The 19,540-nt window shown below is 41.7% G+C and overlaps 2 protein-coding genes across 2 annotated transcripts in view; both read right to left on the minus strand.

Annotated features, from left to right (window-relative positions):
- Positions 1-936: 936 nt before the first annotated feature.
- LOC308614450 (spliceosome-associated protein CWC15 homolog) lies at positions 937-1,786 on the minus strand. Its single transcript, XM_081228903.1, has one exon. It carries the CDS (start codon positions 1,666-1,668, stop codon positions 973-975), a length of 696 nt encoding a protein of 231 aa, XP_081085029.1. The 5' UTR covers positions 1,669-1,786; the 3' UTR covers positions 937-972.
- Positions 1,787-4,375: 2,589 nt separating this feature from the next.
- The window catches only part of LOC308614087 (nuclear cap-binding protein subunit 2-like), a gene marked incomplete at both ends in the record, with an annotated part of 28,231 nt that continues 13,066 nt past the window's right edge, over positions 4,376-19,540 (minus strand). Inside the window, 2 exons of the mRNA XM_081228288.1 lie at positions 4,376-4,430; positions 6,295-6,430. Of these exons, the coding sequence (XP_081084414.1) occupies positions 4,376-4,430; positions 6,295-6,430 (191 nt within the window). The remainder of the gene's footprint in view (positions 4,431-6,294; positions 6,431-19,540) is intronic.

Consider the following 19,540-nt stretch of genomic DNA (forward strand, 5'->3'; position numbering starts at 1 on the left):
GATGCTGCCTGGTGCTCCTGTTTTCCTTTTCTTCTTTCTTTTTCTGTCTTTCAGTGCTTCCTCTTCTGAGTTGCTTCTGCTATCCGATTTCTTCTGTTCCAGGGGAAAAATGAGATATTTCATTCATGCTAAAAGTCTCTGTCCATAGGAGTATTTAAAATTTTTTAAAGGGTAGTAGAGATAGGTCAATGTTTAACACAAAGGAATGTATCACCATAAGTGGAATTTAAGATAATCGTAGGGGAGAGATTTTTACCTCTTTTTCACTATGGGAGTGACCATTCCATGGTTCAGGGGAAAGGAATGGGTACTCTCTCCTACCTCTCTGAAAGGCGGGGCAAATCAGGTAAGGGAGGAAAACTCAGATGAAGGAGCAGCCCCGGAGGCAGAATGAGCTGATGTGAGGGAGTATCTGCAAGGCTGTACGGGGCAGAATTGCAAGGCTGCTGTCAGAAGGAGCCAATCAGAGACGGGCAGGCATGGAACCTGGCTGGTACACTGGAACATCAGGATGGGTTGAGAAGTACCGGTGGGGGCTGAGGGTTTCCCAGGTGAGGTCTAAAACTCAGAATGAGAAAAGACGTTTGCTTTATGTGGTGCTTGGCGTTTGCTGTGGGCTTAAAGATACAGAGCCAGACTGGTTAGTGATCATGACGAAAAGATGAGGGAAGTAGACTCTCTTTAGTGGTCTTGGAAAGTCCCTACCATGCAAGTGTTCTGTTTCCTGTGTTTTGTAATACAGTCAGAATTTATTTTCAAGAGCTGGTATTTGGCATGTTCAAGTACCAAGCAAAGTTCTTAATATAATGGCTTTCAGATGTATCTTATTACCTATATTCTCTGCAAAAGTTGTAAAAAAATGTCTGTCATAGTCTTTTGGGCTGCCATTACAAAATAACCATAGACTGGGTAGCTTTTTTTTTTTTTTTTCGTTTACATTTTATAGCCTTTAATTAAGCACATAAAACTGTACTATTTAATATATTTCTCCATGAACTTTTTGTGAAATTCAGATCGCAGCGTATCATTTACAAATCTTTTGTCTTTCTTCTGATCATCTACACCTTTTGCACAGTTCTTGAAAACAACATCATCATCCCACCTTCTTTTAACTTTGAAGTTGGCCTGAGGCTGGGATGGGCCAGTGAGATTAAGGAGAGGGTTTCCACTCAGAATGTTTTCCATACGAATCCTTTCTTCTTCAGCCTTTTGCTCTTGTTCCTTCCTGGCCTGCTCTTCAGCTCTTTCTTTTTTAATTTTTTCCAGCTCCGCAAGAAGAGCTGCAGTATCATCATCATCACTCTCCTCTTCAAAATCTTCATCTTCATCTTCCTCATCTGTTAGAGGGTCGTCTGCATCGAGGTTGGCAGCGGGAATCTGGTCCAACCGAGGCTTCTTTGACACTGAAGAGGAGGTTGTATGTTCTTGGGTTGGCCGGTCTCTGTTTTTTTCCCTTGCAGCAGCTCTCTCTCTCTCTTCCAACTCTCTCCTGAAGTCACGGTTCCGAACTTCTTCAGGGGCATCCTGAGTGGTCTGTCTATATTTTATCTTTGTATGAGAGGGTAGGTCTCTGCTTGAATATTGCTTTGAGAGTTGGCTCAAATCACCTTTTCCTTTTCCTCTCCCCCCTCTTGCAGGTTCAAAAGTTGGCCTAGCTGCTGTTGTCATCTTAGTCTGCTTTCCTGCTGCCGCTCACTTCGGCCGAGCTCCGACGCAGTTGCCTCAGGAGATCATACAGACGCCATTATAACTCTTGGCTCCCAGAAACCTCTGCGCCCAGGGCTAAAGCCCAAGACCCGGAAGCCGACTGGGTAGCTTTTAAATGATGAAAATTTATTTCTAACAGTTCTGGAGTCCAAGAAGTCCAAGATCAAGGCCCTGGAAGATTCAGTGTCTGGTGAGGGTCTGCTTCCTTGTTCGTAAACATCCGTCTTCTTGCTGTGTCCTCACATGGTAGAAGGGTTGAGAGAGCTCTCTTGGGCCTCTTTTATAAGGGCACTAATCCCATTCATGAGCACTCCACCTTCATGATCTAATTACCTACAAAAGGCCTCATCTCCTAATATGTCACATTGTGGGTTGGGATCTCAACATATGAATTTTAGGGGGACACAAACAATCAGTCCATAACAGAGTCTTACTTCTAAGATCTTCCAGTATAGCTGGATCCTTTCATTTCAACTTCGGCCCAGCAAAGTGGGCCAGGGTCAGTACATAAGGAATCACCTAGAATATTGTCAGGCTCCCACAGTCTGGCCTGACCTACCAACACCTGGTTCAGTGTCTCCTTACAAGACTTAGCTTGTCCCAGTGCATCTATATCTGTTTAGTCAACCCTCAGCTGATTGGCTGCTTACGATTCTGGACTCTGGCACCAATCTCCTGCTTTCCTGACTGCAGGTCTTCACTCTTGGCCAGATTTGGATGCATGTGCCAAGGCCTAGGGCCACCCTTTGGTATATTGTTGTCCAGACATGAGGACCTTGATTAAATTAATTAGTATGACGGAGGGCAGGATTGGGAGTAGAACCCAAATAAATACATTTAAGCTATAACTGAATTTCCTCCACTTGTCTTCAGTTATTGAAAAAAGATACTGTACTTGGGATAGTAATTGTAATCCTACAAAACTTCTTTTCAATAATTTATTTGTAGTCCTATCATCACTGATATTTAACTAAAATAAAACAAATAATTTTTTTTGCTTCCATTTTTCTGGGTGACAAGCCAGCAGAATACACCTTTAGAATCAGGTTCTTCTTTTTAAAAATTATTTATTTATTTATTTATTTTTAGCTGCATTGGGTCTTTGTTGCTGTGCATGGGCTTTCTCTAGTCGCGGCGAGTGGGGGCTACTCTTCGATGCAGTGCGGGTGCTTTTCATTGCGGTGGCTTCTTTTTGTTGTGGAGCACGGACTTTAGGCGCACGGGCTTCAGTAGTTGTGGCTTGTGGGCTCAGTAGTTGTGGCCCATGGGCTTAGTTGCTCCGCGGCATGTGGGATCTTCCCCGACCAGGGCTCAAACCCATGTCCCCTGCATTGGCAGGCAGATTCTTAACAACTGTGCCACTAGGGAAGTCCCTAGAATCAAGTGCTTCTTAAGAATTATTAGCAAAAGGGATTATTGACTGAAGGCTGATGAACCTTGCTTGGGAGACTCTCCTGAGGTGAGGTGAGAATTAAGATGAATCAACTTCAGACCAAAGAGGAAATGGATACACTGAATTAAATACACACACTATTCCTAGCTGTAGATTTTGCAAAATGACAGGAGCTAACAAGCAAGCCAAATACTTAAGAAACCCTGATGGGGCTTCCCTGGTGGTACAGTAGTTAAGAATCCCCCTGCCAATGCAAGGGACACAGGTTCGAACCCTGATCCGGGAAGATCCCGCATGCCGCAGAGCAACTAAGCCCGTGCGCCACAACTACTGAGCTTGTGCTGTAGCGCCCGTGAGCCGCAACTACTGAGCCCACGTGCCACAACTACTGAAGCCTGCATGCCCAGAGCCCGTGCTCCGCAGCAAGAGAAGCCACCACAATGAGAAGTCCACGCACCACAACGAAGAGTAGCCCCCCACTCGCCCAATTAGAGAAAGCCCACGTGCAGCCACGAAGATCCAACATAACCCAAAATAAATAAATTAAATTTAAAAAATAAAAAATAAAGAATCCCTGATGGCGGGACTTCCCTGGTGGTCCAGTGGTTAGGACTCAATGCTTCCACTTCAGGGGACATGGGTTCGATCCCTGGTCAGGGAACTAAGATCCCACATGCCATGCGACACGGCCAAAAAAACAAAACAAACAAACAAACAAGAATCCCTGATGGTGTGGTCCTTTCTGAGAAACATTTCAGGACAGAGGTTAATTAGAAAGTTTCACAAGCACAGTCTTGTCTTACCGAGAGCAGTCTTACCTTACCCAGGCTTACTCAGACAGCAAGAGGTCCATTAGCACAGCGGACAGAGTCTGAGCTTGGGAGCCAGACAGGCCTGAGTTGAAGTTTTGAGCCTTCCAGTTCACCAGCTGTGTGCTCTTGTGTGAGATGAGCAAATCTTCTTCAGCTTTGGTTTTCTTCAGCCAGAAAACAGGGATAGTAATATTCATCTGAGAAGTTATTGTAGTGATTAATGATAATGCATATAAATCTGTTGGTCGATAAATGACAGCTTTTATCTCAGTGAAGGAAGGTCAAATTGCAGTAGCTCATAAAGCTTGTTATCTAGTTATGACAGATGAAATGCATACATTCCTGGATTCGAAGGCACAGCTCAGAGTGGTTTGTGATTGCCAGCATGTTCCGCAGAAGCCTGTTTTTAGACTTCCCTTATTTTTGCCAAGTAACGATAAATGCTGATAGAAACTGTCACTTGTCACATTCCCAGAAGCCAGGCATCTCCCTTATCTCTCTGTTCCTCTCCAAGGAGGCTGTCAGGGAAGGCAGATCAAGAGTTCAAACAAGGGAGACACTGAATGAATGTGCCTGCTGTTTTGGCATCACTCCTTTGCTCACTTGTGGAGACGGACCAGGCGTTCAGAGCTAGCTGGAGGAGCCCAGATAGTTTCACAGTAGTGGATACTTCCACACATTAGTTTTAAGGAAAGGCTGATATGTTTGTATGATAAATATTACCCCTTAAGTGTGGTTATGGCCAGAGTTAATCACAGTTTTGTTTTGTTTTTAAATTTTATTTATTTATTTATTTCTGTCTGTGTTGGGTCTTCGTTGCTGTGCGTGGGCTTTCTCTAGTTGCGGTGAGCGGGGTCTACTCTTAGTTGTGGTGCGCAGGCTTCGCATTGCGGTGGCTTCTCTTGTTGCAGAGCACAGGCTCTAGGCATGTGTGCTTCAGTAGTTGCGGCCCGCGGGCTCAGTAGTTGTGGCTCGCGTGCTCTAGAGTGCAGGCTCAGTAGTTGCGGCACAGGGGCTTAGTTGCTCTGCGGCATGTGGGATCTTCCCGGACTAGGGCTGGAACCAAGGTTCCCTGCATTGGCAGGCAGATTCTTAACTACTGTACCACCAGGGAAGTCCATTAATCACAATTCTAATCTGCAATGCTGCAGTGTAAGCAAATAGGGGGTCCTGGGAAAGTGTCCTGGACTTTTCAAATTTATCTCAAGAGAATGTGTAGAACTTCTGGGTGTTATTGCTGACATGAATTCTCACTTCTGTACTACATGGGTTCTCATTTCCTTATTTAATTACCAACTTATTTCAGTATAAGAGTTTACCTCCTACTAGTGACCATCAAGGTGACAGCGATTTCATAAGGTCAGGCCTGGAGACAGAAATGAGGTTTGTGTGCACTCGATGTCGTCCACTGTCTTTCAGTCAGTCATGTATGAATAGTTTGTTCATTCAGTGCCTCCACTGCCTCAAGTCGAGTGACAGAAAATATCAGAATCACTGTCACCACAGATATCATCACCACTGAGTAGCATTTATAATAAATTCACCACTGCACGATGCCAAGGCAAGACAGATAGGCAAAATAATTGCCCATGAGTCAAGCCCACTTAACAGACAGATAATTTCACAGAGCCCTCCAGACCCTAGTGTAAATACCCAAATGGGTCTTTGTTAATTTGCAACAAAGACAAATTATGTAGATAAAGGGGCAGGAGAGTTGGTAATATTCTAAGTTATTTAATTAAAAAATATAGTTATCTATCCTTTTACCTTAAAGGTCTTCAAAAAAGGAAAGTGGGAGATAGGGTACTATAGTTCAGTGATTTCTAGATTTTTTTTTTCATGAATCAGTTAAATTTAAAAACAAGAATTGGAGGGACTAATATAAGGATACTAACTTCTTTGCAGATTTGTCAAGTGAGGAAATTAAAAATGAGATTGACTATAAACTGTGGTTATCATTTCATGAAGAAAGACATCTGAATACCAAAATAAAAGGGTGGATATCATTTCAGAATAAGGAATGGTCTTTCAAAGTGAATAACAGTGAATAACAATTATTAAACACTTATTACGTGAAAGGTACTGTTCTAAGCCATTTGAAGGTACTATTTTATTCATACAACCTTGTGAAATGGATACTCTTATTATTCCTATTTTACAGATGAGGACATTGAAGTACAAAGAGGTAATGTGTCTAAAGTAACATAGTAAGGGGAGACTTTGGATTCATTTCTCCAGAGTCCATGGTTTTAAAAACTATGTGGTAAGTCTTGGTAAGTCCTCACAAAGATTTAATTTTACTAAAAAAAAAAAAAGTTTACATAACTTATTTTTCTAATTTTGATATTAACAGATGAAACCTGGTCACAGATCTGCTCTCACCTGAAAATCAGGTTATCTCTCAAGGAAGGGGCAAGAGGTGGGTGGTGAGAGTAGGGGGCCAGTGTAGGCTTTGGCCTGAGCTCCATGAGGGGCCTCAACTTTAGACTTTTGATGCTATCTTCAATAATTGCTGTACCTGTAGACACAAAGAGACACCAACTTGTTTAAAAGACAAAAGCAGTCATTCACCAAACTTCTTTTTATGTACCACCTGTAGTGCACTTGGAACTGACTTTTTTCCAAGTAAAGTGTGCAAATTATTTTGTGAAAAACACCATTCTGACATTGAAACTCTATTGTGAGGGAGACAGTACTTATTTCCCATTCCTCATATTTCCACACAGGGATGATGATCCATTTCCATGCCAGGAGGAATAGTCATGTCAGGACTCCTTTTATCTTTTGCTCCCCACCACCAACTCCTCCCCCAGGAAGATGGGATAATTTGCCCCACTGGGGGCTTGGCTTGGCTCTGTGCCTTTTGGGTTTATCTTTCAGAGCCAGTCTGTCTCTGGGATGCCCACCTCTTCTGCTCTTCTCTGCGGTTCACTCACTGAGGCATCTCTGCATCTGAGACGAGGTCTGCTGTTTCAGAGTTGGGGTAAATTCACTTTGGAGAGGGTCTTATAAACCCCTTTGGCTTCATATCTAAACTCACTTTATCCAATCAGCTTTTATCTGTTATAAAGTTAACAGATATTTATGTTTCTGTCTCGGGTTTTATTTCTTATTTATTTGGTTTCAGATTTTGGAAAGGAAGAAAGGAGCTCTTATTTATTTAGTCCCTAAACTCCAACACTGCGTGATATCATATAATTGTAAGAGGGAATTTGGAAGGAACCTTAAGAGGTCATCTGGAACCACATCTAAGCTAAAGACTTCTACAAAATAATCATCCTTAGCATTTTTCTTAGCACTTACTATGTGACTGGCACCAGATCACAAGCCTCTGCACTAATGACCTCATTTAATTCCTATGCAATTCTATGAGATGGGTACTATTGACACTGTCACTTTACTAATTAGAAACTTGAAGCTTGGAGAGGCTAAATAATATGCCGAAAATTACAGAATGATTTGGTCACAGAGCCCTATTGAAGGGTGAGCCAGATAGATTCCATCCCAGCTCTGCAGAGAGAAGACAGATATTGAACAATTAACCAAATAAATAATTGATGACAGCTGTGAGGAGTGTCATGCCAGGTGCTGAGAACATATAACCTCTAGTCTGAGGGTCAAGGAAAACTTTCTTCCCCGACAAAGTGAGTTCAATTGTGAGCACTGACACTGCGTAGGAGTTAGTGAGGCAAAGGGATGAGTGGTTGGGTGGGCTGGGAGTCAGGCTGAGGAGAGGGATTCCAGGAAGAGGGTACAAGAGCTGGGAGGGTCTGAAGTGAGAAGAGCTGTGGTAGTCAAGAGCTGAAAGAAGACTGCTACAGGGTAGGTGAGGGAGGAGGGAGCACCAGATGAGGTGGGAAAGCCAGGTTGGGGTCCTGGTAGGAGATTTGCAAGCCATGCTAAGGATTTGGGATCTTAGGATCAACATGATGCCCTTGAGAGGTGTACTTAAAGGGTGTGACAATGGTGACCATTTCTCTCTGTACCAACCCCTATTTCTAAGCTTTGAATTCTGACTCCGTCAAAGAGAAAATTCCTATTAGGTGCTAATCTTTCTCTTCAACACCTTTTTTTTTTTTTTTTTTGGCCATGCCACGCAGCATGCAGGACCTTAGTTCCCTACCAGGGATTGAACCCGTGTCCCCTGCAATGGAAGCTCGGGGTCTTAACCACTGGACTGCCAGGGAAGTCCCCACCCTGTGGCTTTTTTTTTTTTTTTTTTTTTGTGGTACGCGGGCCTCTTACTCTTGTGGCCTCTCCCGTTGTGGAGCACAGGCTCCGGACACGCAGGCTCAGCGGCCATGGCTCACGGGCCCAGCCGCACCGCGGCACGTGGGATCTTCCCGGACCAGGGCACGAACCCATGTCCCCTGCATCGGCAGGCGGACTCTCAACCACTGTGCCACCAGGGAAGCCCCCACCCTGTGGCTTTTGATGAACAACTCATCTCCCTCTTAATAAGGGGCAGCGTGTGAGAAGTCTGTTCAATAGTTCTTAGCCTTGGTCTTCTGATCCCCTGAAAACCTTTTAAACATTCTGATGCAAGGCGGCACTCAAGCCCAATTAAACCAGAACCTGATTTAATTGGGAACCAAGCATCTGTATTTTTCAGACACAGAAGCCTCTGCAACTGAATTTAACAAACATCTATTAAACCCTATTGATCCTAAACACAGGCGCTCTGTGAGATGCCAGGTGTACAAAGCTGAGTAAGCATGAACAACAGTTAGCAGCTGTGAACTATTCCAAAGCTGTCACTGCTGCAGTTGCTACAAAAGCAAGCAAGGTTGAGCAGCCCCAGAGATCAGGAGGAAATGAAAAGAATCCTTGAAGTCAAAGCCAATGAAAATAATCAATCTTGTGGTTGCGTATCCATAGTATCTCACCTGTTTTTTTCAAAGCATCACCACTTGGAAGGAAACCCCAGAAATTAGGAACTCAGACTGAGGGAAGGTGGCGGCTCACTCTCCCGGTGCCCTGTGTGAAGATTCAGAGCAGTCAAGGCAACCTGCTGCTTCAATTGCTTCCCCTACTTTTGCCTTGGAGAATTGGCCGAAGGAAGGAGGCAACACATCATATATTCAAACATTTATCGAGCACCTACTTTGTGCCTGGCAGTGCACTAGGCATTGAGGCTACAATGATCATCCACATTTCCTGAACTCAAGTTGCTCACAGAAGACAAGGGATCCAGGGACTTCCCTGGTGGCACAGTGGATAAGACTCTGTGCTCCCAATGCAGGGACCAGGGTTCAATTCTTGTCAGGGAACTAGATCCCACATGCATGCTGCAACTAAGAGTTCACATGCCACAACTGAAGAGCCTGAAAGACAAAACTAGGACCTGTTTTTTAGTTTATTTATCAAAAACTAATAAATTTTAGTGTATTTGTTGATCTGTGTGGAAAAAAAGATTATAAACGTTCAAGTGTTTTGGAAAATAAGAAATCCATGATGGGTCAAGACAAAATTCTATACTTGAATCATGAAATCATAAACCTTCAAGGTTTGCTATTTATGCTACTGATTTTGGAATGTGTTTTCAGAGAGCAGCAATGATTTCTTTTTCACATGCTTTATGTATCCTCTAGCATTGTATCAGACACAAAAGGGTATTTAACAAATGTTGTTTTGATTACGGTTAAATCCTAGCTAGAAAGGATACTCTTTTTCTTTTTCTTAACAAAGTTAAGAAAAAAAAGAGAGGACATTCCAGTATGAAAATAAGCCAAGTGTTGAGGTCAATAAAGTTTGGACAGTTTTAAAACAATATAGAATTATGTCTCATTTCTAAAGCTCTGGGGGTAGCCTACATTTATAATGGCCTCTGGGAGCTTGAAATTCTAAGGTTTCAATCCAAATAAGACAGGAAGGCATCTTTTAAAAATAAATATCCAAGTTTTTATTGAAGTGCTTTAAGTGTTTCTCTTACTTGGCTCCACTTTAAGATAAAATTAGAAAAAATAAAGATATATTTCATAGCCTTGGAGAATCTTAGAAAAGGGAGGAGGGAGGATCCAGAAGACCATCCAGAATGACCTTGAGAGCTTTTTCAGAACATACCTGCTGGACTTGTATGGGGTGATCTGGAGTATAGGAGCTAGGCATGGGAGACTGGGCATGGATGCTTTTAAGAAGCTCTCCAGATGATTCTAGTTCAGAACCACATATGAAGTCTAGTCACTCTATTTTATAGGTGAAGAGACTAAGACCCAGAGATTTGAAGTGAGCTGCTCAAAGTCTCATAGCTCGTTAGTGACAGAACTTAGTATTGTGCCTTCTATTATACCACATAGATTTCCATATTTCAGCTAAGGTTAACATAACCTCAATTCCATTGACACAGCTCTATAAATAATTTAAAACTACTTTTTCTTGGATGTTGTATAAGAGGGAAGCTTAGCTCTGAATGGACCAGTATGCCTAATCAGAAGCAGCAGTTAGGAGGTAAGATCATAAATGCCTCAAAAAGTCACTTAAAGACTGGGGTACACTGGTTCAGTCTCTCAGGATGTGGAATTAAAAGGAAACTGAAACATCATTCACTTGGTTTAAAAAACAGAACTATTTATCACAGTACAGTCTCTTTTGCTCTACTCTGACTTTTGAAATGAAATATACATAGAGTAGTTAAATAAAATTTAAAAAAAACATAGCATTGTGTATTAAGAGCACATTTAAAATTTTCCTTATCATATAATAATTTGGTATAAGTACCTTTTTCCCCCCACCTGCTGCTAAAATAATCTAAGATACTTTTAGTGGAATAAGTCAGAAAAAGAAAGACAAATTCCATATGATCTTACTTATACGTAGAATCTGAAAAAACAACAACAAACAAACTCATAGGTACAGAGGACAGATTGGCGGTTTCTGGAGGGGGGGCGGGGGAGGGGCAAAATGGGTAAAGGGGTCAAAGGTACAAACTTCCAGTTATAAAATCAATAAGTCCTGGGGATGCAATGTACAGCACGGTGACTACAGTTAATAATCCTGTGTTGTATATTTGAAAGTTGCTAAGACAGTAAGTTCTAACCATTCTCAACACACAAAAAAAGGTTATAACTCTGTGTGGTAATGCGTATTAACTAGACTTACAGCGGTGATCATTTTGCAATATATACCTATTTTGAATCATTATGTTGAACACCTGAAACTAATACAATTTTAATTATATCTTAAAGATATAATTATACCTTTTTTTTTTTTTTTTTTGCGGTACGTGGGCCTCTCACTGTTGTGGCCTCTCCCATTGCGGAGCACAGTCTCCGGACACGCAGGCTCAGCGGCCATGGCTCACGGACCCAGCTGCTCCGCAGCACGTGGGATCTTCCCGGACCAGGGCACGAACCCGTGTCTCCTGCATCGGCAGGCGGACTCTCAACCACAGCGCCACCAGGGAAGCCCTATAATTATATCTTAATTAAAGAAATTTAATCTTTAAGTATATCAATTATATCTTAATTTAAAAGTTTAAGATAATTTTCCCTCCTTCTCAGATTTAAGTATGATCAGAAACTTGTATCTAACTGAACTAAATACATATTAAGTGGAAAGTTTTGTCACAGTTTGGATTTCACACACACTCTTACTTATACCTGTCTTGAAATACTCGAGACTGGTATGCATAATGTTATTTATTCTAAGACTAAATATAAATGCAGGTCACAGTGGAATTGCAATTATGTTTGTTCCAACAGCTCCAAATTATAAGGTGAGCAACCTGTTTTTATGCTCTTTTTCTCTGGCCTTTCTAAAATTGCAAATTGCCCAGCTAGCTTAGCCCATGGGTAAGCTGATAGCTGGCAATGTGGGTGGAGGTGTGTGTGAGAGAGATGGAAGAGGAATAGACAAAGTTAGAAAAGGGAGTTCCACTGAACTACTAAGGGTAACCAGTTACCTTACTATCACTTCTCAGTTCTTATTCGGTAAGTAGCCCTTTGCTTTCTTTGGTCCTATGCAGCTACCTCTCTTTTTATTTCTTAGAGAGACAATGTTATACTACTAATGTTAGATTAATCACTCATAGTATCATAAAAAGCACTAAATACCAGGTGACAGAGGGCCAAATTTCCAGAAGCTCAAAACCTTAAGGAAAAAAAAAGCCACTCAATGAAGTTATCCACAATTCCCTCCTCAAAATGTGACCACTTCCAGACCCTGAAAGAATTTTGCCCATGCCCTCCTAATGCCACAGGCCATCTTCTACTTTGTACCCTTAATTCCACTGTGCAATATAAATGCATTGTGGCCAGTACATTTAGGCATCTGCAGCTCCCATAGCCCTTAATCTGGTACCTTGTGCATAGTAGGCACTCATAAAGGAGTATCAGAAAATTCCATCTCTAAGATCAACCTAAGGGGAGGGGAGTCACTACCTGATAAAGGATGTGGCATAAAATATTCATGTGAGGCTTGAACGTACCAGTTTCATTAAGGAACTATTCTCACATTACATAGCAATCAGGCAGATGCTTCAGGAGGGAACAGGTTTCTTTCAATTGGTATGTCATGTCATGGGACTTTGAAAGGAGATATACCTAGTGCTTTAGAAAGCTCTTAAGAGAGACTCCCTCTCTCCAGGAAAGCTAAAAATAGGAAGGATGAAGATCACAGTGAAAACCATTATGGAGGCTCTGCAATGTCTCTTACAACAATGCCCCAACTTGACAACCTCTCAGGGGCAATATTACCTGACTCCAAGAGTCAACTCCTTGAGAATTTCTTCTTCCATGGTTCTCAAAGTTGGTTTCTGAACCAACATGTTGCTTGGACACCAGCTAGAAATGTAAAAATTTTGACCATCCTGGGACCTACTGAATCAGAGACTCTGGGGTGGAGCCCAGCAATCTGTTTTTTAACAAGCTCTCCAGGGGATCCTGCTATAGGTTAAACTTTGAGAACCACTGCTCCAGCCAGAACCTCCCAGACTGCTGTGTACCAGTGGCTCGATCACCTGGGAAATCTCATTTGGGCTCTTGGACAGTGGAGAGACTGAATGTTTGTGGGGGGGGGGAGGGAGAATGAGACTTATAATCCCTTTTTTGTCCTATTAAGATAAAAATACCCCAAAGGTCTCTCCACAAAAATAACACTTAAATTGTCAATTTTAATCTTAATAGGGATTTGCTAACTCAGCTGAGAGCTGGAATAGAGTTTGTTTGGACACTGTAAGTTGATTTGGATGCACTGGGCTGAGTTAGCCTGAGTTGACATTTATCTTCTGTGATGGCCATGAAGGAGGGTTTAGTAAGATGATCTATAGTATATGAACTATTTTAAGAGTATGTTTAATTTACATAACAAAAAATATCAGAGCTACAAGAGGCCTTAGGAACTGATTGTTTTTCTGATCTCCTCATTTTACAGAGGTCTCACAGAGGTGATAGAGGCAGGACCACAAAGTGAGTTGTCACCGTTCCTAAAGAGAGCTTGTTCTAGGGATTCTAATACACTATATGCAGTGCCAGGGATACCCGATAGCACTCAACATTTCCCTTACAGGGAATGGATGGTAGGTCTAACTGGGTAGACCAAAGACCAAGATGATATCCTGCTCTCAAGGAATTCAGTCTGATGGTTAACAGCCATCTCTATATCTCTTCAAGTTCTAGTTGACCCAATTATACTCATTCATCATTTCATCAAAAGATCCCAGAAATTCCTCTAAAAAAATCTATTACAATAATTAGAATTATTTTGGTTGCAAAAAATAGAATCTACCTGATCCAGCTTAAGCAAGAAGAGAGCATTGATTACAGTGCAACCAAAGAAAGAATTGGACAAGCAGGCCTCTAGAGGGTAGCAACCAGGGTCTGGAGCACTGTAAGGAGCCCAGAAAGTTCTTTCATGGAACAGAATGGTATTTTTCTGTTTCACAGGATACATAGGAGAAGAAAAGGTACAGATAGTCATGAGTTTTATATGTTACATGTAGAATTGTCTACTGAAATACTTGATATTTTTCTTTTTTTAAGTTAAAAAAAACCCCAGCTTTAATGAGATATGCTTTTAAAATTCACATACTATTGAAACTGAGCAGGACCCTGTGGGACCCTACTGGGTACAAATATTTTTCCATGTTCCCTGTTTTTTGTTTGTAGGAAAAAGGCTTTATAACCTTCCCTGTGTGACAAAGGGCAGATTCAAGCAGCTACTAATTAGGGGAGTGAGGGATTGTAGAAATAAAGGAAAGGCAGTCAAGAAAAAATAGTGCAGTGATGGGGCAGGGTCCTGATTCCTCCTCAAGGGATATACATAACAATCTGATACATATCTCTGAACTCTTCTATAGGAACTAAGGCCCCACCCTGGTGGAGGATGGTAACCTCAGGCAGAGAACAAGCACTGGACCCCAGAAGGTTGATGATTGAGATTCCTGGAACACTACCCTGTTACCTCCCCACTAACCAACCAATTAGAGGAAGATAACACATCCTGCAGTCTTCCCCCCAGATTTTGCCTATAAAAACTCTTCCCTGAAAACCATCAGGGACTTTGGGCTTTTTGAGCCTGAGCTACCACTCTCCTTGCTTGCCCCTGCAATAAACCCTTCTCTGCTCCAAACTCTGATGTTTTGGTTTGTTTGGTCTCACTGTGCTTCAGGCATATGAACTTGGGTTCAACAGCACTATCAAGTTCACTTTTAAGTGTACAACTCAGTCTTTTTTCGTATAGTCTCTCATTCATGGACCTGTACAGAATGGTGAAAAATTTGAATTACTGGACACACACTCTCATACTAAAGACAAGTACCATTTCTGTAGTCTATTGAGGGAACATTTTTAGCATTTTTGTGCTTTTTGTTAGTGATGTTGCTGGTTTGAATGGCCCCCAAGTGTAGAGCTGAAGTGCAGTCTAGCGTTCTTAAACACAGGAAGGCTGGAAGGGGTCTGACAGAGAAAACGCATGTTAGATAATTGTTTTTCAGGCATAAGTTATAGTGCTGTTAGCTATGAGTTCAATGTTAATGAATCAACAATGCTGTACATCCATAAAAAGGAATAGGCAATTTGCCAAGTATTGATGTAACACCTATATAGAGTGATGAGGCTATGGAGAAGATGGAAAAGTGGCTAAATTTGTGGATTCATGAGATGATAACCAACTTTAAAAAAGCATAAGTATAGTAGATAGCATAGTTGTGATGCTGAAAGCCAAAGAAATTTACTGTCACATTACCCGGGTGAGGAAAATGTTAAACTCTTCTTGGCTGGTGTTTTAGTATAAAGAAATACTAAATATAATTACTTAAAAGAAATCTATATTAAGTAAGGTGTCTTTAAACAGAAATACACACAAAACAAGGTAATGTATGATTGACTGATGAAAATATTATGACCAGAAGCTTTGGAAACCTAATCCTATATTTGCCTTAGGAGCAATGCCTCCGTAGTCACCAATTCAGTGTTTGTGGCAATTTTACAGAACATAACTACCATGAAAAATGAGAATTTACTGTATATTCACAAAATTATGTCTCAGTCACCACTAACCAATTCCAAATAAGAATCATCCCAAGACTTCCCTGGTGGTGCAGTGGTTAAGAATCCGCCTGCCAATGCAGGGGACACGGGTTTGAGGCCTGGTCTGGGAAGATCCCACATGTGAAGTGGGAAAGAGGACAATTCCAAGAAAGAGGAGTGGACAGGGCAGATGATCAAATAGGGATTCACTACAATTATACAGTTATTATGTCATTTCCTTTCATTATAGGGAAGTATATATAATTACTCTAGAGATTACAGATCACTAATGGTTAGAGGGCTAAAAATATGTTACTCACTAACAATGACTTTAAAAAAGACAACCACACTTCTTGAATCAAAAGATAATTTTAAAATGCCTGATTTCTTATGAAAGTGTGTAAACTCAGGAAAGAGTGATATTTCAAAATCATCCATTTTCTTTATTTTGTAATAGAGAAAAAACTGTATGGTATTTACAAAAAGCGTAACAGTCCCTTCTTCAAAATTTCAGAAGCTGCTCAAATAATGCTCCTAAAAAGTAGCATTGTCTAGGTACAATGTACAGTAAAAGGCAAAAAATATGGAAGAAATTTTATATTTGTTCCAAATATGTACTTTGAAGTTGACTACTTTGAACAGATTTCAAAAGAGCCCTGTGTTGTACCTAATATTCTTTGTCCTATTAGGCTTAGCTAAGCATAGATCTTGCTTAATTTTATCCCTTGTCAATACAAATATCTTTCTTTTTAAATTTTACTAGTGTTATGAGCTATGTTCCCCCCAAATTTATATGTTGAATCCCTAACCTTCAGTACCTCAGAATATGACTGTACTTGGTGATTAGTCATTAAGGAGGTAATTAAGTTAAAATTAGGGCAGGCCCTTATCCAATATGCCTGGTATCCTTATAAGAAGAGGAAATTTGAACCCAGACACATACGAAGGAAGATCATGTGAAGACACAGGGAGGAGACAGACATCTACAAGCTAAGAAGGAAGGTTTCAAAAGAAACTAACCTTGATGACACCTTGATCTCAGACTTCTGGCTTCCAGAATTGTGAGAAAATAAATTTCTGTTGTTTAAGCCTCCCAATCTGTGGTGCTTTGTTATGTCAGCCCTAGCAAACTAACACAGTTAGTTAGCTATAGAGATGATGTTTTTAAGATATCAACTTTTCCTCTGTATCTGAAAATGAATGTTATGAAGGGCTTTGTTCCTGTTTATATGCCAATATCTGCTAATTAAAATATGCCATTAAGGCAGATCCAGAGGAACATTCTGTTAAAAGAATTGTTATTTATGGTTGTAAGAAACAAAACTCTTTTAAATTACATGCAAATGTAACTTTACCAACTGGCTTCTCCTAAATTAAAGTGAATTAAAGAAGGGTTGGGTTTGCTAATTTAACAACTGAGAATTTTATTTTTATGTTCAAAAATTCTTTCTTCTTCTTTCTTTTCCTCTAGATATTCCTCCTTGAGAACTAACACTTATATAGCACTGACTATGGGCCATGCTATAGTCTGAATGTTTGTGTCCCCCTGTCCCACAATTCATATGTTGAAATGCCAACCCCCAAAGTGATGGTATTAGGAGGTGGAGCACTTGGGAGGTGATGAGGTCATGAAGACAGAGCATCATGAATGAGGTTAATATCCATATAAAAAAAAAGTCTGAGAGAGCTCCCTTGTCCCTTTGGCCACATGAGGTCACAATGAGAAGTCTGCCACCAGAAAAGGCCCTCAGCCAAACATGCTGGCACTGTGATCTCTGACTTCCAGCCTCCAGAACTGTGAGGAATGAATTTCTGTTGTTTATAAGCTACTCAGTCTGTGGTATTTTGTTATAGCAGCCTGGATGGACTTGGACAAGCCAGGTTCTTTTTAAAGTTCTTTACTTGTTCAATAGATATTTTTAAAGCACCTGTGATGTGCCAGGTCCTCTTCTAGGTGTTTTGGATATATCAGTGAAAAAAAAACAGAAAAGTTTCCTGCACTTGGGGAGTGAGCAGATTGACAATTAACCATAGTCACCATAAAGAAGTAGATGACATAGTAGGTTAGAAGGTTAAAATTACCACGGAAAAACTAGAGCGGGCTGAAGCACATCAGGAGTTCAGGGGATGGGAAGACCTTGGTTGTAAACAGGGTGATCAGAGTGGGCCCATAAGGGTGATAGTTAAGCAAAGTCTGAGGGAGGTCAGCAAGTTAGTCCTGTGCACACACCTGGGGAAAGAGCAGAAACAGCAATCTGGGCAAAGCTCTGGGGCAGGAATGTGCCTGGTATGTTCAAGAAACAGCCAAGACTTTGTCTTTTACTCTCTGGTCCCTTTTCCTCTGATGGTTCTGTATCATTTAAATGTATTTAGTCATTCCTGGTTTAAACTTAGTCTTAGGACCCAGGCATGTTCAGGTCTCCCTCTCTCTCCTTTCTTGAGGGGTTACTCCAGGTGCCTGTGTGTGTGTGTGTGTGTGTGTGTATCTGGTTTGTGGCTGCTCCTTTTGCTGACGTCCACTGCTCTTGTACTTGTCTATGACTCCAACCTTGACAATGCAGCAAGAATGCTCAAGGGGAGGCTGTCAGCCTTCCTCAGCTAACTGGGCAGCCCTGGCCCTGCTCATACTCCAGCCTGGTCCTGGTTTGGGGCCAGCCCTTTGCAGCCTCAACTATAGGGCCTCCTCACATGGCCCGTGGAAGGCTCACTCGCTCTCATTTCCAGCTCCCTACTTGGAAATGATAACATTCAGGATTTCTTTCACAGCCCTCATGGTTGTAGGATGGAGGCTGCCAGGAAATATTATCTTAGGTTGTACTTAGGTTGTACTTTCTGCCTGGACCTTCTCTTCTACTACCAACTTCTACTGTGATGACTGCCTTGGTGATGTGAGCTCTCTGAGGTGAACCTCCAGCAGATTTCCAGAGAGAAGAGGAGAGCAAGCTTCTCTGTTCACTTTGCCCAGGCCAGGGCCACAATGCCAACCTGGTCTTTGTTGATGAATTGGTCAGAATGGCCACATTTGTTGCTTGATATCCCTGTAACTTCTAGATATCACGGCTAGATCCTATCAAAGGTCTTTCAAGTCACTGGTTTCCCCAACTCCATCATCTAAGACCAGGATCTCTAATTTTTTTTTTTTTTTTTTTGGAGCACAGGTTCCGGATGCGCAGGCTCAGTGGCCATGGCTCACGGGCCCAGCCGCTCTGCAGCATGTGGGATCTTCCCGGACTGGGGCATGAACCCATGTCCCCTGCATCAGCAGGTGGACTCTCAACCCCTGCGCCACCAGGGAAGCCCAAGATCTCTAATTTTTAGTCATGTTTTGGAGATCAGTTTCAAGGCTTCCCAAATACATATCCACTCTTTTACCATAATTCCCCCAGTCCAGTTGCTGGAGAAAAATGTATTTAGCCACATACCAGAGGAGTGCCTGTGTACTAGACCTTACTTCCCAGCCAGATGAATCACCCACTACCCATCTGTGATTCTCTCTATAATTTTACCTAGAACAAATCCTTCTACTAAAACTATGGGTTGCATTATTATACTTTTAGTCTCTTTTCTCAAGTATGCAGCCACTGACCAGTACCTTGATGAGCTACATGCCTACAATACCTATAGACAGACTTGGGAGAGCTGTTCAGCCTTAGCATATGAATACACATAGGAGGACAGCCAGGTCAAGGGCAAGGTTTCAACATATTCATTGTACTTGGCTTCGTTACAAGGTGGAAGATTCCTTGACTCATTACTAGTTGACCAACTTCATGAACTTATACCTCCAGCTCTCTCTTTCTATGCACACCTGGACTTCCTAAATATTACCTGTTGTGATTTTTATCCGAGACCTGCCATAATAAGGTCAGGTCTCCTAGCATGCAACCTTTGGACCCCTCATGCCAGCAAGGTCAGCAGCGCCACCCTGCATGGAAAGAGCACAGGCCATAGGGGTCTACAGCCTCAAACCCGGCCTGTCATTGATCATGTCAGCTAAAGTCTAGGACAAATTTTAAATAACCTTTTCTAATTCAATGATACCCCTTGTAGGGATAACGCCTAAAAGGATGCGCATAAGAAATGAGTCAGTCATCCCTCTGGGAGACTCCTCCCAGTAAGCAAGGGCAGCCTCTTTTTGGACAGATCTTCACAGTCATCTGAGG

This window comes from Mesoplodon bidens (genome assembly GCF_964165515.1).
Source record: "Mesoplodon bidens genome assembly, chromosome: 3".
Taxonomy (NCBI): domain Eukaryota; kingdom Metazoa; phylum Chordata; class Mammalia; order Artiodactyla; family Ziphiidae; genus Mesoplodon; species Mesoplodon bidens.